This window comes from Belonocnema kinseyi, chromosome 10 (genome assembly GCF_010883055.1).
Source record: "Belonocnema kinseyi isolate 2016_QV_RU_SX_M_011 chromosome 10, B_treatae_v1, whole genome shotgun sequence".
In the NCBI taxonomy this organism is placed as follows: Eukaryota; Metazoa; Arthropoda; class Insecta; order Hymenoptera; family Cynipidae; genus Belonocnema; species Belonocnema kinseyi.
Genome location: NC_046666.1, coordinates 79169038 through 79196571, shown reverse-complemented (window position 1 = coordinate 79196571; position 27534 = coordinate 79169038). Strand labels below are relative to the sequence as shown.

Here is a 27534-nt window from a genome sequence, read left to right as displayed (position 1 = left end):
TATCGTTTCGGTTGGTTCGCGTTCGTTCGTTTGGGTTGGTCCGTTTGGGTTAATCGGTTCGCTGGGGTTGGTTCATTTGGTTCGTTCGTATTATATCGTTTCGGTTGGGTTCGTTTATTTGGGGTGGTTTGTTCGGGTTAATCGGATCGTTTGTGTAAGATCGTTTGGGTTGGTTAATTCTCTCACTCAGGTTGGTTCGTTTTGGGGTGGTTCGTTCGGGCTGGTTCGTTTGGTTCAGTTCGTTTGTATTGTATCGTTTCGGTCGGTTCATTCGGGTTGGCTCCTTCGGGTTAGTTCATTGGCAACAAACTCTTCATATCTTGTTTTCATTTGCTAGATATTGACTACATCCTGCTCATATCTTGCCTTCATTGACTAAATATTGGCAACAGCCAGCTCATATCTTGACTTCGTGGGCTCGACATTGACTAAATCTTGTGTGTGTCGTGCCTTTATTGGCTAGATGTTAAAAACGTCATGCCTCACTTTGCTGGATATTGATATCCTGCTCATATCTTGTCTTTACTGGCTGAATTTCAATAACAAATGAGCTTCCCTACTTGAAGGACCTTAAAAAATGATGTGTGTCTTAGGTCATAACTTCCTTAGAATTTCTTCCTCAGAGCGCAACAACTTTTTTTAGCGAACATATCTTTCTCTAGTCTACTGTTTTCAAGGTATTAGCCTAGATTTGCTACAATGGTTCAAAGTTTAACACTCTGTAAATCGTAAACTGTCAGATTTTTGATCTCCAGAATTTTAGTAGAGACTCTGCTATAGCTTATGGAATTTTGTTTGAATAATGTGATATTCGCAGTAAATAATGTAATACGATAACTACGTCGGGGCGTGAAAACCAAAGATCGGCGTTCTTTAAGAATACTACAATATTGTTTACAACTTTAAATATATTATGTGGACATACTCTTATAACTGATGCAATTTCGTTTAAATAATGTGATATTGGCACTAAATAATGTAACAAGATAGATATAACTAAAAAACTACGTAGGTGAATAATACCAAAGATGCGAGCGTTTGAATAGTACTATACAATACTGTTATATGGAATCAACCATATTATGTACTAGCCTCATTTCCGATTGCTAGTTTATAATAATTTGAATAAAAAGTAGTATTATACTTTTATACACGTCAGTCTTTGTTTATTGATACCTATCATATTTGAACTCGAAGTTTAGAAGAAAAATCTTAAGGGCATGTGATACTTCGTCGTGGGGTAAATCCAACTTTTTGAGGGATAATCACAAAAAATTTTATTCTTCTAAATAAAAATTGTATGCATTTTCACTATTTTGAGGTTAGGATCAGTTTTTAACTACCTGATATTCCGGTAATGCTACTATATTTTTTGTATTATGTTTTTATGCAGTTTGAAATTATTCCATAAACGAAGAGTTCGGAGACGTCCGTTAGCATGTTCACTATCATTAAATAAATTTTTAAAACAGAATCTTTGTTATTGGAAGAAAAAAGCCGGGGGAACCTAACAGAGGTAAAATCGACAATTTTCTAAGTATCACGTACCCTTAACTGTAAAATGAATGTCGAGAAAATTGACAAAAACATTTATACCAAAAAAAAGTCGATACTTTGTCGTCGATTCTTTGGTATCGTTATTTTTTCAGATCGGTACTCGGATCGAGATCGAACTTTTTAAAGTATCGATACGTCGGTATCGATACTTTTTCTCGGTATCGCCCATCTCTACTGCGATGGGACTACGATACCGTGTCAGAAGTCGAACGGACCCATTTTTCTAACCTTTGGAGATGAAAGAGAGGTCCGTTTGACTTCGAAAATTTGACTCGGAATTTTGCTATATATAAACGTAGTTTACTTTCTTCTTGTACATTTTTGAAAGTTTCAGACCGATATTTAATTTAGAGAAAAAGTTCTTATATTTTTAAAAAAATTCTGAAAAATTAAAAATTGAGGTTGGTAATGTAGGTGTCTGCCACGTGTTCAACACGCCTAATTTATAGTGGTTGAAACAAGATTACTTTTCCTTCGCCATGGTTATCACAATAAATAGGCACTCCGTAATCATAATGAAGTACTGAGGGATCATTTTTTTATCCCGCGTTTGTGCGTGGACTGCGTGGACCCCGCATAACCGCATTACAGGTGTACGAACCAGGATGTCTTTGGTACCACGAGCCACGTTATCGAGCTTCGCCTAGTGGCCGCCAGACTTCGCATTTTCATGCCTATCGGGAATACCGACTGGTGCCGATAATATTTAGTGGAATTTTTTTTTATTACATTTTGTTTGCTAAATGAAGTACATAAACGTAATTTACTGTCGGCTCTTGTCTTTTCCGAGGTTTGAGGCCAAGATTTTCATTCTACAAAAAGTTCTTCGATTCGAAAAATTTCAAGGTAGAAAGAAAATCTGCCAAACAATAGTTTCAGTTTTCCTGTCTTTGAAAACAATTTTTAGTGAAATTCCTACCTAAATGAAGTACATAAACGTACTTTATGGTCTTCTGATACTTTTTCCAAAGTTTTAGTCTAATATTTTATATACAAAAAAAGTTCTTATGTTAAAAAAAATCCATTAAACGGATAAAATGAGGTCGGTAATATAGGTATTTCGCTGTGTCACATGCCCTTATTGCAAAAGAATACATACATAATTCATATGATAATATATAAATACTTAAAACATACGTTATTAATGCGTTCGATAAAACCAGCTGATTATACAAAAATCATTCAAATAGGTTTACATATTTTCAGTAATTCTTTTATTAACTAATAAAAAAAACCTCCAGTGCCGAGTCTCGTAGTAACCTGTTAATATAGTATTTTTTGTTTTCGTTTACTAATTCGCGTGAAAGTCATCAATCTTCTAACAAATTCCACCCATTTTTTCATCAAAAGTGTCAATATTTATTATTTTTACCTCAAATTTGTGGTCATAAACCTAAACATTGCCATAATACTGAGACTTATTGAATGTAATCTGATTTGGGCCTATTTTGTACCTGGAGTCTCATCGCCTGACAATTTTGAGTTTCCCACAAATATAGATAAATACTAACTGCTCATTTTGATAATGAAGATGTACAAAGTTCTACTAAAAAAAAGATATTGCTTAAAGAATTAGGGTAGAAGTTCTAAAATAAGAAAATGCTGAATAGTGAGCGAAATAGTGCAAGAAATAAACAAATTTGTTTTTAAAACTCGTCCTTTTCTACGAAAAGGTGAAAATAGGTGGTTATTAATTATTTAGAAAATTTTCAAACTGCATTCTACAATCAAAATCTCTATTGAAATTTATTATCTGCGTCATTGGTTCCACAATATAGTAATCTTTCGTAATTTAAGGAAGAAAACCATTGTTTAGACATTGAAAATAGTTTAAATCATTTAAAACTGTGTTTCACAAAAAATATCACTCTCAGAATTCATTCACCGTCTTATTGATTCCAGAAAGTAGTAACCTGTAACGAGTAACAGGCAAAAATATGTTTAAATTATTTTCACATATCTTAAACAAAAAATATTATCACTTGCTAACAAGTTTTTTTTAACATTAACAGTTGGGATATTGCTATGTGTTTTTTCTACAGAATACAAACCCGAAGACAAAAACGTTGAATCTTTTTGCGTTTTTAGAAACATAGGTTTAAAAATTTTAATGTGATATTGTACATTAATTCTTAAATATATACAAAAATATTGATGCTAGAAAAAGAGAAGATCAGTTTTAGAATTACCTCATCAAAATAAATAAAGGAATCCTTTAAGCATAGAATAAACAGAAACTCCTTAAAATTTTGTTGCGTAATGATTATTCTTCCAATTTTAAACTGTATAATTTACCCTTAGCTATAATAACTTTTTACAGCTTAAAAGCAAAAAATTGCATAAACAAAGAATAATTATTTGACCACTTCAAAAATTGTTTCAAAATACTTTTAAACATGTCACTACCAAGGCGACAATCTTATATATAGTTTATATTTAGTGTAAAGTATTATATATAATATTTATTTGTTTTATACATTTTGCGTATAAAACAAATGATTATTATATATAAAACTTTCACAATATATATAAATTATATATAATTTTTCCGCCTGGGTAACGAATTACAATAATTTAGCTTGAAAAAGTTTTCAAACAATAATGCCTTTAGCATGAATTTTCCATAAAACTGCTATTTTGCATTTTTCGGGGAACACGAGAGTTTTATATATTTTAGAGTTATATATTTTTCAACTGCGACATAGGTGGCTCTAGCGAACATAGAATACTCTCTCTCCATATAACAACGAATATAACCTCACTCCTGGACATGTAGTCATGGTGATGAGGAGTGCTGCCCACAATTTTATTTTTTTTAACACTAAAATGCACTGCATGTCCAGGAGCGAGTATCGTATTTCTGTTATCTTATTTAATTAACAAAACAATAATATATATTTTTAAAAAAGTCTTTCTGAACCTCACCTTTATAAATAACAGTCACGTAACCAAACTCCAATAATGCTTATCTTAAATTAGTATTATAACGACAAATGTAAGTAGAATAGCACACATAATCACATAGAACATCTTTTCCTAACATTTTTAACGAACACATCCTATCTTTAAAAATTCTTTTCCACTAGGTAACTAGTTTTACTTCCGTATGTATCCCTGATGAGGCTTGGTGTCACCAGGCGAAAGCTTGTTTTTTTAATAAAAAACTAAGTACCATATCACGACTAGTAGATCAACACCGTCATTCCATCGACCCAATATTATAAAACGAGAGTGGTTGTAGAGTTTAAATTAAAATTTATTAGGTGGAAATTAATCCCTAAACATTCTTAACCAGGTGACTAAAATGTAGTTTACAAAAATTTTAGTAATAATTACTTTTTTTCATTTTTTCGGAAACCGAGTTTTTCCCATTTAACACCACGTATTAATTTTAAAATTAAAGCACGGGTTAATATTGACCGATTTAAAAAGAAAGGAAATGTATTTTTCAATAAAAGTCAAGTTTTTGGACCACCATAATACCGTAAGTTGAAGCCTTTCTAACATGAAGTGGTTGTCCGGAAATTGTAAGATCCGCACCCACTCCGATTTTGATAAAATCGTGTATATATATTGTCAGAAACTTAGGACTAGCTCATATGTAGAGTATTAATTGCGACCAACTTCCAGTTTAAGCGAAAATAGTGTCGAATTGTACCAAGTTCAAGATAACATCTACTGAAGTACAGTTTCAACATAACGTCTTTTGTAGTGGAAAGAAGTGTCAGTCATGTGAGAGCTGTTAGCAAAGAGAGGATATGTATAATAAATGTCATTGACCTTCATACGAATTTTTGGTATGGATAAAAGAAATTATCTGTATTAGAATTTTTTCACCGGTTAGTAGTGTTGCGTAGCCACTTGAAATTCTAAAAAGGCATAAGCGCCAACATTTGGTTAACTAAAAGGTATAATCGCTAAAGTTTGGAATTTCAAAAGGACGTAAGGGCTAAATTTTGCCGTTTATACCGTTTTGGTTTGTCGAATTTAGAAAAAGGTACAATGGACGGACAGGAATCTGATCGATACTATAAGGGTTTTTATCCAGGTTTTAGCAAACCTAAACCCCGGTACAAAATTGTTACTGTTTGGAAAACATTTAAAAACATTTTTTCACTGAAAGGAAAACACTGAACAGAAAATGCTAAATAGCATAAGAAAACTTCTCAAATGAAGGGCAATGCCAATTATTATACATACCTTCTCTCAGCTGCCAGCTATCACGTGCTTGAGACAATGTTAATGGTACATCGCAAGCTGCCGGATGATAAAAAGAGACCAGGATAATATTTTTTGAACTTCTTTTCACTACAACAGAAAAAACGGAAAAGTCCAAAGTTATGATGTTCAGGAAAGGAGGTGGAAGGGAAGCTGATGGAAAAGACGGTGCAGATGGTGAAAGAACTTATGCACCTAGGTTTCCTGTTTCGAAGGAATGGGGGAGTGGATGGTCATATAAAAGAGAGATTGAGAAGGCCAAATGTAGTGATAAGGCAGTTGTGGCAGCTGGCAAAAAAGTTGTTCGCTGATGATTTTGGAAGGAGAATGAAATTGTTCGATTCACTAGTGATCGCTAGGTGTAAATATGAGGAGAAATTTTTGGAAGAGGTGGAAGTAAGCTGGCTAGGGAGTTTTGGAAAGATAAGCAGAACAGGAGATGGGGTGGGAAGATGGAGAGCGCAATACTTGTAAAAAAAGGAGGGAAAGGAAGTTAGGAGCATAGAGCAAGGTTGAGATGCGGGTGATGGAAGGTTTGAATATATTCTGGCTTTCTTGAGAGAATATGATGTGTGAATTGTGCGGGAGGAGAGATGCAAAAGTGGAGTACTGGTTGGAGGAGTTTGAGGAGATGGAAGGGAGTGGGATAAGTATAAAAGTAGTGTTGCATGCAATGGGGGACAAAAGAGCAGTAGCATGGTTGAATTGGGTGTTGGGTAAAATGGAAAAGAAGAGAAGGAAGGAGGAAGGAGGAAAAGGAATGGTGAAGGATAGCTTGTAAATGGGAGAGGAAGTAGGTGTAAGAAAATGTTAGATGCGGATGCATAGGTTGACAATGCAAGTCAAAGCGAGGAAGAAGGGACATGCGTGCGAGGCGAGACGATGGGATTTCCGGTCAACCTGGAGTCAGTCGCAATTGATACTCTACGTATCTACTAGTTCTGAATATCTTTACGCTTGTATCGCTTGTAGAGACATTCGGTACGGATCTTCTATTATATTCTTAGTAATTTTATCATAAGAGATTATATATCTTAATCTGCTTCATTTTATCATTAGTTTCAACATTAGAAAATATGTACAATTTTCAGAAAAAAAATGCAATTGATGATAAAACATTTTCAGTAATCGTTTGGAATATTTTAATTTTATAATATTAATAATTATATTATTATTAATTTAAATGAATAATAGAATTAAATTTCAGACCAAATAACTCTAAAGACGCAAATAACTCTAAAGTTAATTAATTATAAATTATATTATCATCTACATCTGCAATGCCTGAATTTTAAGATGGAAGCCAATGAGGGATCTGATATTAAACTCGAAATTCTAAGAAGATTGGAAAAGGCCTTAAATCGAGCTGCCGATTACATGGAAATTCAAACCAGGCCTGAAGATGCAGCTATTTTTATAGGAACTTCCCGATCTGGAAAGAGTTCCCTCATTACTCATCTCATTGGAAATAAACTGATTGATGTTCAAATTTCCCCATAAACGAGGTGTGTTCAAAAAATAAGGTGACTTTATGGTTTTCTAAAAAAATATTAATTTATTTCTCAATATTTATGTTGTCCCCTTCAAAGTAATCCCCCTCAGATATAATACACTTGTGCCAACGCTTTTTCCAATCATCGAAGCACTTCTGATAATCATTTTGTGATATAGCCTTGAGTTCTTTCAGCGATGCAGTTTTTATCTCCTCAATCGTTGAAAATCGATGTCCTTTTATGGGACTCTTCAGTTTTGGGAAAAGAAAAAAGTCACTGGGGGCCAAATCCGGTGAATATGGAGGCTGAGGCATGACTGTGGTGCTGTTGTTGGTCAGAAAATCTTTCGCAAGCAACAATGAATGAGCAGGTGCATTATCGTGATGCAAAAGCCACGAATTGTTTTTCCAAAGGTCCGGACGTTTTTTGCGTGTCGCCTCTCGCAAACGGCGCATAACTTGAAGGTAATACTCCTTATTGACCGTACGACCTTGTGGTAAGAATTCCTGATGCACTACGCCACGGTAATCAAAGAAGACAGTGAGCAAAACCTTCACATTTGACCGAACTTGACGTTCGTCTTCGACATCCTGTCGGCCTTCTTGGAACAGCTTGTACCACTTATACACATTTTTCTTACTCAGAGTAGAAAAACAACACGAGCTATATAGTCAAAACTGTGAACATATGATCGTGACGAGTGTACCAACAGAACAAAACAAAAAAATTTAAACTTGAATGTACTCGTAAACCAGTTGCATTAAAAAAGCCGATGACTTTCCTGGACCAGAAATTGGAATTGGAGCAACATCGGAAACTATTATTTTAAGTAAATGAGTGTCTGGCAAATTTCCTGGATTAGGAATATGGGATTCACCTGGATTTGATGACAATAGAAGAGTAGTTGCGAGTATATTGCGAGTATGTTGCGATTGACAGTATCCGCCAGTTCTTAATTCTACTTAATTCAGTTGAAGGTATATTAAAGGAAAAGATGAGGAAATATCTTTGCAGCATAGAAGTAATATTTACGAAGCTGCCAGATTCGTTACACGATAACCAGGTCGGTAAGAATCTTATAATGGCCCGTACTTAAAATGCGTAAGACGTTTAGGAGGGAGGGGGTCGACTAGATCTTACGAAATCTTACTTGGGGGGGGGGGGGGGGGGGTCATTGACAATCTTACGTAAAGAATAAAATACCTGCTTTCTATGTCTGGAAAAAAATTTAAATTTTGTACTGAAAAAAAATCTATAATTATCCAAAATTTTATGCACGCATAAAATATATTTTTAGATAATATAAATTTTATAAATTTAGAGTTGACATTTTGACATCAATCTGCAGAGTATAATTTTAACTGCATTGTCAAAGGTTGACGAATGACTGATTTGGATAAAAATGCAGTTGGGTGAAATTAATCAAAAAGAAGTCAAGGCAGAATAATGTATACTTAGAGAAGCTTCTAAAGAAGAAATTAAACAGCGTAAGAGTGGATTTGGAAATTGTGAAATATCATAATAATAATAAAAAAAGAAAAGAAATGGGACTGTTTGGTCGAATTGGTTGTGTTATTGATGAATGTTTGGAGAAAATTGAGTCTTTTCTCGGGAAGCGCGAGATTGAATTAAAGAGAAATGGTTGAACAATAAAATGTGGACGTTCATGATTTTCACAGATATCTCTTGTCATAAATGTGGTCACAAAATTAATAATAAATGAAATTTCACAAATCCGAACCGAAGATGCATTATAATTTTTTTCTGTTGAGTCATTTAACAGAAAAAATTATTAAAAATTGAAGGCGGTAAAACACTGATTCAAATTGGTGTCACGTGGGTGTCACGTCACTCAGAGGTTCTCATAATTATCTATCATGAAAACCGTGAAAACTAACGAAACTCATAATGAAGAGGTTAGGCCACGGTCTCTTGCCAATTCTGAATATTTTGATTTTATAACTTTGTTTGTTAAGGTTTATATGATGAAAAAAAGTTATCCTGTTCTAATATTTGGATTAAGAGTCAGTATTATGTTAAAGGAGAGCATTGAGTACAATTATTAACACATTTTAAAATCCTACATATTTACGAATTGTTCAGTAAACATGAATCCATATAAGCACTTTTCCAATGAATTCTTTATACATACCATAAATATATCTATTTTCGGTAAATTTGTGATATTGGCTTTTACGAAACCGTCTTTTGACATTTTTTAAAGCAATATTTTGCGACTTCTATTTTCGATGTACACATAACCAAAACAAAACATCGGCACAGAAAAAGATAGTTGAGAATCAATGACACATGAGCTGTGATTGGTGGAAAATCCGACCCCTTTGACGTCAAAGGGGCCCTCCAATCGACCATCGTGATAGAAAATTTATATTTCAACATTAAATTTAAAAAAGTAAACAATATTTAAAAAATTTTTAATGGGCGTTTTCAAAATTAGAATTTCATATACTATAAAATCCATTTATTGGAAAAATGATATCTGACTTTCGAAACAACCCTCTTTAACTATTTCGTTGAAATCTCGTTTAATTTTTATTAAAAATATTATTTTAACTGAATATTTAACTATTTTATTTTTGGTTTAAGATTGATATTCCAAATTGAAAATTGATCTTTTGTAGTGAAAAAATTACGCTATATTCTTTTTTTTTTAGAAAATTAATCTATTTAGTAAAAAAGTCATTATTTTTGTTCAAGATTCCACTATATTTGGTGGCTTTTGTTGGAAAATTCATGTATTTTGTTGATAATTCGCGTTTTTTAACTATAAAATTATATTTTTGTCCGTAAATTGATTATTTTATTTGAAAATTTATTTTTTTACAAATTAAGGTTTTTGTTGACATTTGAACCATTTTCTGCAAAATTAGTAGTTTTACATTCTCATCAGAGAAGGTATTAGATTTGTGTAAAATTTGACCCCCCCTAGTTTTTGTCAAATGTCCACGTTTTGAGACCCTCTGGATCCGAAAAACAGGTTTTTACGAATGTGTATGTCTGTTTGTCTGTATGTCTGTCTGTCTGCCTGTAAACACGATAACTTTTGAAAAAATTAATCTATTAGATTGCCCTTTGGTACACTCGTTTAGTGTTCTAGACTAAAGGTCAAGTTCGTTAGTCAGCCATTTTGGATGAAAATTCAAAAAGTGGGCACATTTCGAATATTTTTAAGACCACTTTTTTTTAATTCAAAAGTTCACTATACGGTTGTTCCTAGAATTCAAAAAATTTAACAATTCATCCTAATAACTTTTTTGAATAATCAAAAATTACTAGAGTTATAGCCTTTTCAAAATCTAGAAAAACAAACTAAAGTGAACGATTTAAGCCAAACAGCGCATGATACGAAAAAAAGTCTAAAAAAGAAAAACGTTGATTTTTGAAAGCCCTGCAAGATGATCATAACAAATTGTTCAGTTTGGTCGAAAAGTTGAAAATTCAAAATTTAATCGTACCTCAACTGTTTGAAACCACATTTTTTAAGATTTAAAAATTCTATGTACGCTTGTTCATAGTACTTAGAAACTCAAACAATTTATCCCCATGACTTTTTTCTATGAAAAGAAAATTATCAGAGTTAGAGCATTTTCAAAATCCAAAAAAAAACAAACTAAAATGAACATTTTAAGCCAAAAAACGCATGACAACTTTTTCAATTTGGTCGAGAAGTTGAACAGTCCAAATTTGATCGTACCAAAAATAATGAAAAATCCAAAAATTCCATTTTTCGGTCAAACTATGCAAGATACGAAAAAAATGAAAAAGCTCAAATTGCGCCCCCTGGAAAGAACTACAAATTAAGAATAAATCACTTTTCGATATAAGCTACGAAAAAAATGAGACAAAACTTGTTCATCCAAAAAAGAGCTATAATTTTTGATAGAACAGTTTTTGTTTTAGTCGTAAGAAATAACTTTCTAAATAAAAATATTAAATTCGCTTGAAAACCCGACACAAAGTATGAACTTAAATTACCAGACAAAAGTTGTTCGCCTAAAAAGATCTATAAATTTATTATTAATTATTTTTCGATAGGACGAGTAGATTTTCTTTTAATCGTAAAACATTAGATTAAAAATTAAAAAATTATCTTTTTGGAAAAACCACAGTAGAAAAACCTTATGTAGATGCGCAGTAGTTTTTATTTAATCGTAAAAAACAACATTAAAATTAAAAAAATTATAAAAACAAGGAAATAAGCATTAGTATGATTCAATTTTTATGCAAATACAAATAAAATTTGCTTTTTATTTTGCAATTTTTTAATAAGTAATCCCTGGCAGAGTTACATAAAAAATGTATTATAATTGATATAAAAGTGTTGTGTATAATGTAGAAAAGTTGACAGGTTGGACAAAATCGAGAGCGAAGCACGAGATACGTGATGAGAATGTGTTCGTTAAAGCCAAAAGAGCTTTAACAAAAGAGAGTTCAAAATCACAAAATTACAGTTGTCGGTCCGTTCACCTTTGATTTTAAAAGGTCTGTGCCTGAATGCGGAAGAAATGCAAAGACTAAGCGCGGAGTGCGATTGCGCTCAGTCGCGTGCCGTAGGTGCGCTCAAACTCTCGAGCTAAGCTTTTTTAACGAAAGAGAATTCACAGTCACAAAATTACAGTGGTGGATGTTTTGAGACATAATTTTAAAATTTTTGCGCAGGAATGTGCGAAAATATAAAGACCGAGCACGTAGCGCGAGGTAAATACATTATAATATATAATATATATATTATATAATCGAGCGCGATTATGATAAAATCATAAGCTAAATTTTTGAAAAAACGACACAAGCTACAAAAAAAATTTGTGAAAAAAATTGTGCTTCTAAAACACATCGAAACATTTTTAATTAGTCACTTTTTGACAGGACGCGTAGTTTTGGTTTTAATGTTAAAAAATAACATCAAAAAGAAAAATTTTTGCAAAACGACAAAAGTTACGAAGAAGAAGTGGATAGACAAAAGTTGTTCGTCCAAAAAGAGATACAAATTTGTTATAATTTATTACACCTCTCATCATTTAGGATTGAGAAAGTATTATAATTTTCGGAAATTTCACACCACAATTTTTTTAAACCGTTTTTTACGTTTTGACACCCCTCGAAGCCGAAAATCAAGTTTTGGCGATGGCGTCTGTCTGTCTGTCAGGCCGTCATAAACACGATAACTTTCAAAAAATAAATGCATCAAATAGCCCTTTGGCACTTTTTTAAGATCCTGAAAGAAACAACGATTTCGTCAAACAGCATTCCTTCACCAACGGTTATGTTTTAATCTATCAAAAATGCTATCCAGAAATAGAGTATTCCAACTTTACGCCAAACGACGACAGATACATGAAAAGGATTAAAAAAGGAATTGAAGCCCTTGAAAATATCTATAAATTTCGTAAAACATATTCATATTTCATTTCAATTTGAAACGGTTCAAGCGGCCCTGACTGTTTACCTTTCGATCCTCTCGAATTCAGTCCAAGTTTATTTGAAGGCAACTCGTAACACTGGACAGAAAGCGAAAGTTTGATGTATAAAGATTATACAAATACTGGGATCTAAAAGATATGTTTTTATTAAGTTCCATTTAAGTATTCCAAGTGCAAAGAATAAGTAACCGAGAGCGAAGCGCGAGGTATCCCATTATCGAGCGCAATCGGAAAAAAATTTTCTGAGGTGCATTTCAAGATATCACAAGAGCATATTGTTCCAAATGTATTCAATGACAATCCAGTGGATAAGAACTTGATATGTGAAGTTTTAAAGGAACAACTTTCATCAAGCAAGGCTATTGATATATTTGAGTCCGTAATAGATTCGATAAGGTATTGGATCCAAAATAATCAAAATATTGGATTTTTTAAGAGAGCTCCTGCGGGTCCTATAGCAGATGATTCTATAGATACAGGAATTATCGAAACTATAAAATGTAGTATTGGTTTGTGAGAAGATACGTTAAAACAAGTATTATCTAGTATTACTATAGCATCTAAGGTTTTTTGTATAATGTGCGGGAAAAACTGTCTTTCATAGAAGCATTTAATGAGTTACAGACGCTCGAACGAAGTATTGTTGAAGAAAAACTGATTGCGTTTAAAGAAATGAAGGATAAGGCTTTATCACAGGATAAGCTTATTAACTTAATACAAATGTTATGTATTATGAAAGATCAGGTATCAAAAGCTCTTGATACTAACCAAAATTTGGCTAAAAAATAGCTGAAATTCAATTAATTGATTCTTAAGTCGAAAATCTAATAAGAGATAAGAACTTGTTGCAGAAAGCTAAATGGATGGCATTCGTTGATCAATTATCATATTTGCAGAAGAGTAACCTTTCCGATACTAATCTGAGGATTATAATAGTAACTGCAAAATCGAAGATTGATGAACTGATTATTTGGATAAGACTGGAGTCGGGCGAAATCAGCAGAAAGAACGCCGAAGCACAGCCACTTAAATCTAAACAGGAGTTTGAGGAATAGTTTAAACAGTTGCAGAATAAAATGAGAAACGCGAAGCAGCTAAATGAAAAATTGGAACAAGAATTAGAAATTTTGTATTAAAGTTGTTATTGGAATTGATACTGTTGTACAAAAAATAAGTGCGGCCATTTAAAGTGGTGTTGAAACCAGTGTAAAGGGTCTCAGAAGTGTTGGAATTTTTTTACGTAAATCTCAAGTAAGAAAAAAATAAACTGCTTAAATACAATTTCTTGATTTTGTGAACAAAGAACTTTCTCCTTTGAAAGAACTTATGATGCAATTTTCACTTTTCATTATTTTTCAATAATCTGGCAAGTTTAAGGTAAAAAAGATAATTATTAATCAAGAAAATATTAATCTTGAAAAGTAAATAATATACGCTTATCGATTTGTGATACACATTTTTGCATTAATTCGTATCTTAAAAATTTCACAATATCTAAATAGGATAATTATTGTTATCAATATGGCGGAAAAGTTCAGCAGGTCAAGTTCAGTCGTATTAGTTTGATATCGCTGAATTATTGTAGTTCTTAGTTATAAATCAGTTAAACGTTCTGTACTTACGTTACTAAAGGAAGCATTTTAATTATTATAAATTCTTATCAACACAAAAATACAGGTAACAATGCTATTTATGACTTTATTTTGATTTTTTTGTTATAAGAACATGTCTTTATCCGACCTATCAAAATCCATAGTTTTAAACCTTCTTTTTCTTCTTCAATTTTCAATGACAGTATGAAGCTCATGAAATTCATCATATTATTCAGTGCCTTATTAATAACGACATGTAGCACAGTTTCAAAAAATGATGATATAGGATTGTTGATCCAACGTTTACCTAATGATACGGTACCTTATCATTATACGATGAAAATATTACCTAACATTGTCCCTGGTAATTTTACGTTTGACGCTGAATCAGAGATACTTTTTGGAGTCTTAAAGTCAACCAGAAATTTGACAGTAAGCGCTCTCAGTTTGACATTTCGCACGGAAAGCACAACCGTTTTCTCAAATGGAGAAAAATTTGTACCGAGTCGGCATGTTGTCGATGAAGTACGTCAATTCTTGATTTTAAGTTTTGAAAATGAGTTGCAGCCCGGAAATTATACACTTCATCTGGAATACTATGGACGAATTTCCATTCAAACATTAAATTCATTCTATATTAGCTATTATAAAAATGATAGTGGGGATACAACGTATGTATATATTTATAACATAGATTTATTAAAACTTACATGGATAATAAGTATATGTTATGATTAGATTTCTAGCCACAACGCATTTTGAAGCAACTAGGGCTAGACAGGCTTTTCCGTGTTGGGATGAACCAGCATTAAAAGCAACTTTTGATATTTCGATCAAACATTTTCCGAATTACACTGCTTTATCCAATATGCCAATAGAAAAAATAATAAATGACACAGAAATTGATGGAAAGTTATGGACCAATTTTAAATCTACTCGCAAAATGTCGACATACCTAATTTGCTTCGTGATTTCTGATTTCAAAAATATTTCAAATAATTACGGCAATTTCTCTGTATGGTCAAGAAAAAATGCTCTAAATTCTGTAAGATATATGTTTGATGTTGGTACGAAAGTTTTGCGTAGCTTGGAAGAATATACAAACATATCATATGCGTTTCCAAAATTGGACAATATTGTAATTCCCCATAGTCCCAGTAGTGCTACTGAAAATTGGGGGCTCATAACCTACAGGTATGGTACAATTTCTAATTTAAATAATGCAACGATAATTTAAAATATAATATCGCACGTCAATTTATAATACTTTTATAGAGAGTCTGGAGTTTTATTAAATGATAAATCACCAACATCGAAAAATTTATCTACAGCTCTGCTAGTAGCTCATGAATATTCTCATCAATGGTTTGGAAATTTAGTCGGCCCTGCTTGGTGGAAAGACTTGTGGTTAAATGAAGGATTTGCTAGATATATGCAGTATATTATAATGGATAAGGTCTTTTATTTTAATAATTTTAAAATAGCAAGGAAGTGATTGGCGAGAAAGTCATTCTATATTTTTTGCAGTTTTTTTTAAAAATTGTTTAAGATACGATTCTAAAATTTCTTTTACAGCCGAAAAGTAATCTCGGTGGCTTTATAATTTATATTTAGTGAAGATTAAATTTTTTAATTACAATTACAGATAATATTCCTTGCCAAATATGTAAGCTTGACTTAAAAATTTCCTTTCGTTATTTTGTTCTGCTGATTACGTTCGCTGGGGTCAAACTGGTTGTGTTCCTTACGTTTCCTTCAAGTAAATCTGTTGGTTACGTTCGTTTCGGTTCGCTTGGTTTATTGCGATCGTTTGATTTTGTTGTGTTGGTTGCGTGAATTTGGGTTCGTCTTATTTGATAGCGTTCGTGTGGGTTGATACGGTTGGGATGGTTAGGTTTGCTTCAATTGGTTTGGATGTGGTAACAAATACTGCCAATCTAACCCAAACGAGCGTAAGAAACATAACGAACCTAAACAATTCAAACTGTCAAAACCGACCGTTTTTCTTTTCATTCTTTTTATTCATGATTGAGAAAGCATTACAATTGTCCAAAAAAAATAACCCTCGAAAAAATGAACGGATAAAAACGTACAGCGCACGATATGAAAAAAGTCAAGATAAGAAAAACGTTGCTTTTTAACAGCCATACAAGATTATCATAATAACTTTTTGTATTTCATTGGAAAATCGAAAAATCCATTTCTGATCGCAGAAAAAATAAGGAAAAATCAAAACATATATTTTGTCTCAAGATAAACAAAACATCCTGTATAGTGGCATGGTTGGTAACCAAATATCTACCCCCACCCCCTTCCCACATATCAACCACTTACAGTTCCCCCAATTATTTTGCAAGAGTGTACATGATCAGCCAAGTAAGCTTAAAGTAGTCCGGCTACAGGAAAAGCTAGTCAAAGCCACGTCGATGACCTTTTTGTGAAATTTGGAATTAAATACAAACTTTGGCCAGCATAGCAATTAATAAATTGGGTATTTTATTTTAATGGAGAATATATGAATAAAATTGTTTGTAAATAATAATAAAATTTAAATTCAACTATTGAATTGAGTCGATCCCAGTAAAAGCCATTTTTCACGCTCAGCAGTTGGCAGCATTACAATGCGTCGAGAAAGTAAACTTAATCTACAAATAGACAGGCAACAACATCATTATTTGAAATTTTGCGGACTTCCCGATTCCAGCAGAAGCTTTTTGCCAACTTTATTCAACGCGACACCGTTCTCGTCATATTTTCCCTCGATATATATTGCTAAAATTAAGCTCAAACACACTAGAAGCTAGTACAAATGAGCAGTAATTCCAATTTCAAATGATATTTTCTGTCTCTGAAATAGTTTTCTGAACAATAGTCAACCTGTTTTTAACACAAAATCAAGCATTTTTGGAGCACGCGAAAGGACTGTCCATAAAATACTATTTTTTGACAAGATTTTAAACAATGATAATTCAAATTTTAACCTGCAAAGAGCCTCTAAAGGCTACTCCAAAAAAAACTAATTTTAATGATTTTTCATCAGACTGATCCAATAGCCGGACTACTTTAAATGCTAAAAAATAATTCCTCATAATTGGTAATCGAAATATAGTTATTTGTATATTCATGTTTTCCCTTCCACTTTAGGCAAAAGTCCTTTTTTTATTTAACTTTAATTGACCAGAGCTTACTTTATTTCTTAAAGGATTTAACTTTAGTATGTTATTCATCAGGTTTTTTAAAAATTATTTGATATAAGAATTATAAGTAAATTATACCTATTCATTTTTTGAATTAAAAGCGATGAAAATGACTATATTAAAATTAACGACTTCCTGTGTTTGTATTAAATAGGCCTAGGTTTCTTTTCTAAAAATCTTTAAAACTGAAACTTGATCTACAGCAAAATTATTCAGTATTATGCTCTGCTTGTCGTAAGGGTTATCTAATATGTGAATGTAGGTGCAAAATTATCCTTATGACACTTGGTGTTTAATGCTCTGTTACAGAAAACCCTTCAATTATTAATCATTTCATAAATTCAGCTAAGGATCAAGTCTTTTTTAATCTCACCATATACCTATAACATCATTTAACTTTATACGAAATCCACACCTCGAGTGAGATAGGAATTTTGATTTCGCATAGAAAAAATAGATTTTACAAAAAATTATTAACCCCTACGTTTTCACTTTCAAAACATCCATAACAACCTGTACACAATTAAAAAAAATACAGAACAACTCTCTAACTTTATCAAATAAATTGTTCTTCAGTCTACGATGTTTATAAGCTCCGTTTTTAAGTAATGGTATAATTGACTGATAAGGTGCATTCAATTAATTAATTAAATAAGCTTACTTTGCAGATAATGTGCAATGAAAGGATTATGGAACTTGGAGCGATTAAAATTACTGATACTGCATTTGAAGTAGATTCTATAGATGACACCTTACCTGTTTCGCCAAAGGTTGAAGACAGTATGTCATTACACAAGGTTTTTTTTCGCATTACTTATGAAAAAGGTAAACACCTTTTGGTAACCTTTTCGTCATGAATATATCTTTGGTTAATAAAAAAAACTGGATTAAAGGGGTGGATGAAGGAGTGACAGCCTAGAGTCTCGCTTTCCAAGGGGCGTCCAAATTCAGGGATTCTTCAAAACTAAAATTTGCTTAGAACTTATGCATTAGCAACTTTTCAAATACCTTTCATGATCGATTTGAATTTTGATTCAAAATATAAACGATTTTTGAAATGCCACTTTTACAAAAGTATTTACTTATTTAAATATTCCAGGTGCAACTTTGCTTCATATGTTAAGTAACTTTCTTTCAGAAGAAATTTTTCATAAGGGTATTATAAAGTATCTGCAAGCAAAGTAAGTTTCGTAGGGGACTGGAACCGGTCCATTTATAACAAATCACTTTATTATACACAACGAAATATGATAAAAATGCTCGATAGCTATACAAATATAATTTAAATTGCCATTTCAGTAAGTTTAAATCTGCAACTGCTGACGACCTTTGGAAATCTATGCAAGAAGCTCTCAATGAATCGAAAGTATCGCACAGCTTTATTGATATAAAGAAGGTTATGGATCCTTACATATATCGAAAAGGTTATCCAATTATAAATGTCACTAGAAATTATACGACAGGAATGACAACATTAACACAAAAGTGCTTTGTCTGCTTAAAAATGAATAATATTGCGAATGCTGATGAAATCAAATGGTGGGTTCCCATCAACTTCGCGACAAATAGAACGCTAAACTTTTCCTCCACTTTAGCTACGCATTGGATGAACCCAGAAGCAGGAAGCTTACATATAGAAGGAATCGACGTAAACGATTGGATAATCATAAATTTAAAACAAAGCGGTAATTATTTTTTCTTATTTAAAAACTAAACCCTTTAAAAACATCTGAATATTTGTATTTTTATTGGAAGACGAAGTGTTATTTCAACGTCTATGTATGATAGTAGATCCAACTTCAACCGAGCATAAGAATATTTTCTAAAATATGTTGAAAAAGAGACTTTCTGTGATAGATAAACGTTTTTTTTTCGGCCTGCTGGCCTTAAAAAATTGACTTGCTTATACTTCCATTTTTTTTACAAAATTTTCCTACAACTATTTCTTACAAAGTACCATCCATCCACACCTTGTTGGTAATCCGCTCGTTTCTATAGCCTAACCTTCCCCGCTGCGCCTCGCCTCGCCTCGCACGCATTTCGCTCTTTTATCGCCATGCCTCGCATTATCAGCCTCTGTCTTCGCGGCTAACACCTAATACTTAACTACTATTTACAATATTTACATTTTTCTTACATCCTTTTCCTCTTCTATTTAAAATCTTTCCTTCTCCATTCCTTTTCCTCCTTCCTTCTTTTTTTCTCCATCTTACCCAACAACCCCTTCACCCATGCTACTGCCCTTTTGTCTCCCCTTTTATGCAACAATAACTCCATGCTTGTCTCACTCCTATCCACCTCTTCACACTCCTCTAAACAACGATCAACTTTTGCATCTCCTTTCCCGCACAGTTCAAACATTCTCTTCTCTCTAGAAAGCCAGAACCTATTAAAACCTTCCATTCAACCGCATCTCATTCTCGCTATAAGTGTCTGACTACCTTGCTCTCTTTTCTCACACAAATATTGCGTTCTCATCCTTGACATAATCCACACATAGTTCCCGCTGAACCCTGACTCTCTTACCCTCTCCTCTCCTTCTGCCTTCTCTTTCTCCATGCCATTTTTTCCTTCCTTCCTTTCCCTTTCCACCTCCATCTTTGCACCACTACGCCTGTTCTCTTTCTCCCACCAACACTCCCTAACCAATTCACTTCCCCCCTCTTCCAAAAATTTCTCCTCATATTCATACGCGCGACTTCCTGTTATAATCCTTAAACTCGGCGTATTCCTTGCCAACCCCACTGTCCACTTTACATACCTCTCCTTATCCTAATTACATCCTCACTTACCTTCCAACCCCACACCTCCACTCTGTAAAATAAGACACTCATCACTAGCGAATCAAACAATTTTATTCTCCTTACAAAATCATCTGCGAACAACCTCTGCCTCAGCCCCCACACCTGCCTTATCACCACATTTGCCCTTCTCACCCTCTCTTTCATATGACCATTCACTCCCCCATTCCTTCGAAAAAGGAAGCCCAAGTACACAAACACTTTCACCTCCTGTACCGCTTTTCCCTTCCACTTCCACTCCCCTCCCCTATCTCTTCCACCTCCCTTCCTGAACACCACAACCTTCAACTTGTCCGCATTTAACTCTAGCCTATTTTTGTCGAAGAATCTTCTTAACCTCTTCATCATCTCCTTTAAAGCCTCTTCGCTCTTTGCCAGCAGCACTATGTCATCTGCATATGCTAGTGACCATATCCTGACTACTCCTACCACTCCGGCCGCTAGCTTACTTTCCATATCTGCCATCAAAATTGCAAAAAGCGTTGGGCTAAGTGGGCACATTTGCCTCAACTCCCTATCCATCCAGAATCCCTAAGAGATTCCCTCCCCTCCTCTCAAACTATCTTTCACCTCCTCATATACCTCCCTTATCCTCTCAATCAGGCCCCTCTTTACTCCCCTCTCTTCCATTGACTCCTACAACCTCCCTCTGTCTACCGAAGGGAACGCGCTCTTTAGATCCACAAAAAACGCGTACACTTTGGCACCCTTTTTTATTAGTTCTCTATTCACCACGTGTTGCAAGACGTTAATATTGTCAATAGTACTCCTTCTCTCTCTAAAGCCCGCCTGCGTCTCTGGCAATATTCCTTTCCCTTCAACATCCTTGCGCAGCCTATCTGCTAACACCATCGCTTATATTTTGTACGCAGTATTCACGAGCGTAATTCCTCTATAATTTTCCTGCCTCTCCCTATCCCCTTTCTTATACAGTGGTACGATCAACCCCTCCCTCCGCCCTCTTGGGAATCCCTCCCCCTCCATACTTTTTTCACTACCCCCTTCAGCCTCTGCCTTAACTCTTGTGTGCTAAATAGCCACGCTTCGTTCTCTACCCCGTCTATCCCTGCTGCCTTAGATTTTTTCTATTTCCCTGTCTGCTTCTCTATCTCCTCGTCGTTCAGCTCCTCTCCATCTACCTCCTTCGTTCTTCTAATCCCCTCATCTCTCTTTCGTGTACCTGACCCCTGAAATGAATCCTTAAAAAATTTTCTCCATTCGCCGCTTCCTATCTTCTCACATATCCCCACCCTACGTTTCCCAATCCTATTAATTATCTTTCACACGTCCCCTTCTGTCTTAACACTTCTCAACTCCTCTTTCAGCTCTTTTTCTTGCTCTTTCTTCTTACACATCGCCCTAAACTCCTTCCTGATTTCTACGTACTTCTCTCTTTTCGCGGTTCCTTCCTTCCACATCCTATACTTCTTTTTCACCTTCCTCTTCATCATTTTATATTCCCTATCCCACCACGGCTTACTATTCCTTTCTTCATCTTCCTAAATTCATTCTTTTGCGCACAACCTTTTACTTTCTCTTGTAGATCCTCCCATATCTCGTCCACCGACTCCCCATCAACGTTTACGTTGCCCAACTGCTCCTGATACTTCTCTATCGCCTCTCTCGTCCATGGCCCCTCTCTCATAACGACCCTTCTTCCCACCCTGTCTTTCGCCAGCCTCTTCCTGTTCCCACAAACTTAGTGGCTGATGGTCTGATTCCACCCTCCCTTCCACAGCGAATTTCTCTATCTCTTCTCACCCTTCGATATTCATAATCACATAGTCTATCACTGATACGCCCCTCCTACTCACATAGGTGTATTCTCCCACTTCGTCCCCTTTTACCATATCATTCGCCACCGCTCACCGTCTATCCTCTATCCAGTCTCTTATAATCTTCCCCTCTTCATTTATTATCTAATCCTTCGCTTTTCTTTTAAAGCTCTCCTCTTCTCAGTACAGGCCCCCATCCAGCTCAAATCTTGCATTAAAGTCTCCCCCCCCCCTCATTACCACCAAACCCTTATCTCTATCTCCTAGTAAGTTTTCTACCCTTTCTTTAATCCGTTCCATTCCATCCTTATTGTACAGAGTGACAAACTTATAAATCGCCCCTCCTATCTTCACAACATTCATTTACACGCCCTCCCCCTGTTCCTCTCCATGAACTTCTTCCTCTAATCCATCCCTAACCCCTGTTATAATTTTTCCACTAGCCCTTCCTTTCGTTTTTACTTTGACCGCCTCCTGTAACCTCCACCAATACCCCCTTGGCATTTTTCGCTCTACTCTATCCCATTTCGTTCTCTAGACCTACGTCTCTAACAGTTCAATATATCAAATTTCTGAATATACCTTCAGAAATCCTCATCTTTCTTCTTTACCCCTGCTACGTTCCAGTACAACACCTTTAACATTCCTCCGCCCTGCTTTACTCCCACCCCCCTACTTCTCCCGAAATAAATTCCTCTGCACTTGCTTTAATACCTCCTTCTCCTCGTCCCATACCCAAATTTCTTTGTTTATTTTTATTTTCCGATACCCTACCTTCACCGCTCTCCTTTCGCTCCTCTCCTTTCTAGCCCTGTCATTTAGCATTCTCTGAAAATCCCTTTCCTTCCTGGTTAAATCTTGATCGATGAAAACCTTACTGTCCTTTATCCTATTTTTGTTACGCAGTACCCCCAATTTTTTTCTTAGCTCTCCAATTCCACCATAGCCACTTCATTCTCCTTTCTCCCCTGCATCCTAACGTTCCCTACCTCGCCTTTAATCCACCCTATGCTCTGTATCAGCGCTTCCACCCCCTCCCTTTCTTTCCCGCTCTTTAGCTTCAATCCTCTTATCACTATATTATTTCTCCTATCTGCCTTCTCTCTTCTCTCCACCCTCAACTCCACTGTCCTTATCGTTTACCTATCCGCTGTCTCCTCATTTTCATTCCTACGCTCTCCCACTTTCTCTTCTATCATGATCTCCACTTTCTCCCAAATACCCTGTTTCTCGCCCTCTCCCATGTCAACTGCTTCTATTCCCGACCTGGCCTCCACCTTCTCCAACACTGCCAGTACTCTCGCTGCCCACCTCCCGCTCGTCCGTCTGTAACTGTAACCTATCCATACACAAAAGTACGCACTGCCGCCAACAGATGCCTCTTAAGGCTGCTGTCGCTTACCGCCCTACAATTTCAGTTTCTTTGCCTTATTTCACCCCGCACATCCCCTTCAGACACCCTTTTCTCACCCATTACATCCCGCTGCACTACAAGAACCACCCTTGTCCTTCATGCAGGCCCAAAATCCTGAACACAAAACTACTCTGTTCCCTTGCAAACCTAACCTCACTTTCCCTATTTAGCCAAACCTCCCCCCCCCCAAACTACAATGTAAATTAATTTTTATCTTCCCAATGAACCCCTCACAGCCGTACTCACCTCCTAGACTTCCACCCTCACACTCCACTCACACCTTCCACACACACTTTGTAAATACTTCTCACCGCCTGTCACTGCACACTTTCTCACTACCGCCACAGCAATGGGCATGTTTTTATATAATATATATGCACATCTTTTGTGAATTTAGAGTAATCCTAATATAATCAATGGTAAATTTTCCCTATTATAAGAAAATCATTGCAACATTTTAATATTATATGAAATGCAGCTTACTATCGAGTACAGTATGACAGAACTAACTGGAAGAAAATCGTGAACTATTTAAAAACAGAAAATTACTCAAAAGTCCACGCACTTAATCGAGCAAAGTTACTTGCTGATGCATTCGATTCATACAAATCTGACGAATTAGATTTAGGTATACTTCTTGAACTGCTCTCCTATTTGGTTCAAGAAGTTGATTATGTACCGTGGATGCCAGCCATTCATATATTGCATTATTTATCAGCGTTTTTCGAGGGAACTTCAATATATCCAGAATTCCAGGTAAGATAATGTATGGTAATGATACGGGTATATTTCGCACAGCCATGAGACAATATTTAGCTGAGACGCTATTCGATTATTTTAATTTCCAGGAACGATATTGATGCTTGAAATCTAGGCAATCAAAATTCGATTATGTTAAGTACTTCCTAAAAAATATCAAAACTTATAAGATGAAAAAGATCGAAGAATTTTTAAGAAAAAGAAATTAGTCTTTAATAACAAGAAATAATGAAATTATGAATTTGCATCAATATAAACAGAAACAATAAATATATTTTATAAGAACAAAAATTATGTTTGTCAAGAGTGTCGTTTTGAAATTTCTTTTTTTATTTTAATTATTTACTAAAAAATCGATGCAGTCTTTACTAAATAAAATTTAACTAGAAAAATTAAAATGTTAATTAACTCGACATATTATCTTTTTTCTCTCATCATATTTTTATCATAATTTTTGTAATAAATAGACAGTACTATTAAGGATGTGATTGCAATTGATAAATATATCTAATAGCTAGAATTAGTTGTGTTAGTTCATACGCATTATACTGTTATCTACATGAGATTGTTTATTTCTTATATCAATAATAAAGTCGAATATTTTTAGCGCTTTGGATTACATTTAATAAGTGCATTCATCACTGATGTTGGTTTCGATAAACGCAATAATGAAACATTGTTTACAAGCCTGGCACGGGATGATGCATTCTTTTTGAGTTCCAAATTTGGCCATGATCTATATTTAAAGAAAGCCAAAGATTATATTTCAGAATTCATAAGTCATCAGTATACTGACAAGTACGTAAATTTTCAGTCGATTTTTGTGATCGTTATATTATTCCTCCTCTACAATGTACTTTTTCACCCTTATAATTATTTATTTAAGTAAGACCATGCATCTTAGGACCACGTATGATTATCAAGATTGGATATTATGCAAAGGATTAGAAGATACCAATGAAACCATTTGGAATAAAGTATTTGCCATTTACAATAAAACGAAAGACTCAATATTTATTAATGCTCTTAGCTGTGTAAAAAAAGAAAATATTTTACAAAGTTTCCTGGAAATTACCACAAGCAACGATACACATTTTTCAAAATACGATAGCCAGGCAATATTTCAAAGTGTTTTGGAAAAAAATTTTGGCCTTGCATGGAGATTTTTTATCGAAAATTTCAATCAACTAAAACGTGTGTAAGTATTATTCTTTGCAAATTTAAGAAATCAATTTTAATATTTAAGGAAAATATATGATCTAATGAATGAAATTTCAGCTTTGATTGTGCAGAAAACATGATTCATATTATAAATAGAATTGTCAGAGGCACTCGGACGACCACACAAATGAATGAGGTTAGTCAATAAAAAAATATTTTTCTCAAATTAATTTATTATTAATGAATCTTTATTCTTTTGAATTCAGGTGAAAGAATTTCTGAAAAAAAATCCAGATTTTGTGGAAAATAAGAGTGAAACTCAAATTAGTGAACGCGAGAATTTTTTAACGATACTACACGACAGAACGTTAATAGCCCGAGCATTTTTCAAAGAAAATCTACAATGAAATTTAATCATCATGTGTGTCCTGGTAATCATTAGTGTACTGTGACCCAAACCAAAGATCAATGACATTTTTGTTAACATAGTATCGTAGGTGGTTATCAGAACTGTTGAGGAGAAGCAGCGGCGAGCATTAAATATATCAACCAAGAGAAAGAAAAGTATAATAGATGATGTAATAGGAAAATATGGCACACCTAGATCACTATCTTAGCTATTCTTTATTTATAGGGAAAACTGAGTCTATATCTGTCAAAATTCTTAATCATTAAGTCTTCCAAAAAATCCACATGCGTTAACTTAACCTACCTGTTCGTTAAATAAATATAAAATAGTTTGGAATTGTCTAAATTTGTATGAAAACTGGGGAATTAGATCCTGAAGAAAAATATATTACATTCTCATCAAAATGAAAAGCTTAGTCTTATATGAACATTGACTATCGCTAATTTCTTTAAATCTCCACGTTTCAACACCCCTGAATGCGAAAAAACAATTTTACGACAGCATGTGTCTGTCTGTCGGTCGTCGTCTTTGTTGTTGTTGTTGTCGTTAGCACCGTCTGTATAACAAATAACGTTTGAAACACTGATCCTTCTTGCTCATTGCGAGACTTAAATGTTAAGACAAAAGAGCAAGCGAGAAACTCAGCTATGCAAAACTGCCACTTGTTTTCCATATCTGAGTGTCTCGCTTGCTCTTATGTGTTTACATTTAGGTCTCGCAACGAGCAAAAAAGACAGCCAATGGTCCGCCTGCTTTGAGTAAAAACCACAACGGAGTGCAGGAAATGCGGAAAAGCTAGGCTCTAGCATCAAACCTTTGAGCCCATGTTACAGAATCTAAAGAAACCTAAACGCGATCAGTGATTGATATACTAGGATTTATAGAGAGGTCTGGGGTCAGCTAATGAGAGCTAGTTGTTAGGGACGTGGCACAATACAATTTATAGCTTGAGCGCCAGGGGAACTTTTCAGGGGCATCTTGCCTGCTCTTAAATTACCTAATAATAGTCTGTTTTTGAAGTCATTATGAAAATGTATTTATTGATTAAAATGAATTACATTTGTGAATAACAAAAATGATCTTGATATCGAAATTAGGACCCAGTGAGTTAAGCATAATTTACATTAATGTTGTTATAATTTTTAAATTATTCGCCAAAGAACAGGATCTGCAGATTGCTTTTGGAAATGAGAAGCCAATATGTAAATAAGCAAAAACAAATTCAAACAAATTTTGAAGTCATTTAAATAAGCAGACTCGCATGTAATGGCAGCCAGGAAATCCTTGCTGCATCCCATTTATTTGGTACATGATAAGGCATGTAAAGGCATTTCAAAAAGATTATTTATTTAAACAAATAAATATATTCTTGATCACAAATAAAAGTGAGTAAATTATATTTAATAATATCCCAGATTTTGTGTCCAGTACCATAGTTTTCCCCAATTCCATTTCAAATTTTCTCTTAAATCCATTTCAGTTTAAAAAATATAATGTTCTAGAGGTGCCCATATACTTCTTAGGGGCATCCCTAATTCTTTATAATTATCCTTCTTTTTAAAAACTACTATATAGAAATTTATGATTTAAACTTTTTTACATATAAAATTCGTTTTCCGATGAAATATCATTTTTAGGTAAAAATAAAATAACCATATACGTTAAAAAACTCAGAAGCAGTGATTTTATTTGCATAAATTCATAAATACAAGAATAA

General features: G+C 34.2%; 1 protein-coding gene across 4 annotated transcripts; it reads left to right on the top strand.

Annotated features, from left to right (window-relative positions):
- The first annotated feature begins 14284 nt into the window (after nucleotides 1–14284).
- On the top strand, nucleotides 14285–27133 carry LOC117182067 (aminopeptidase N-like). Of its 4 annotated transcripts, none has more exons than XM_033375091.1 (13): nucleotides 14285–14386; nucleotides 14505–14733; nucleotides 14869–14972; nucleotides 15040–15495; nucleotides 15577–15757; nucleotides 18167–18323; nucleotides 18598–18679; nucleotides 18798–19183; nucleotides 23967–24244; nucleotides 24855–25045; nucleotides 25134–25445; nucleotides 25526–25604; nucleotides 25675–27133. In XM_033375091.1, the coding sequence occupies exons 2-13, from the start codon at nucleotides 14506–14508 to the stop codon at nucleotides 25813–25815; spliced, it is 2595 nt and encodes an 864-aa protein (XP_033230982.1). In that variant the 5' UTR covers nucleotides 14285–14386; nucleotide 14505; the 3' UTR covers nucleotides 25816–27133. The 4 variants fall into 4 exon arrangements, with proteins under 4 accessions (XP_033230982.1, XP_033230981.1, XP_033230980.1 ...); XM_033375090.1 differs by having other exon boundaries at nucleotides 14863–14972; XM_033375089.1 differs by having other exon boundaries at nucleotides 14505–14972; nucleotides 25152–25445.
- The last annotated feature ends 401 nt before the right edge of the window (nucleotides 27134–27534 follow it).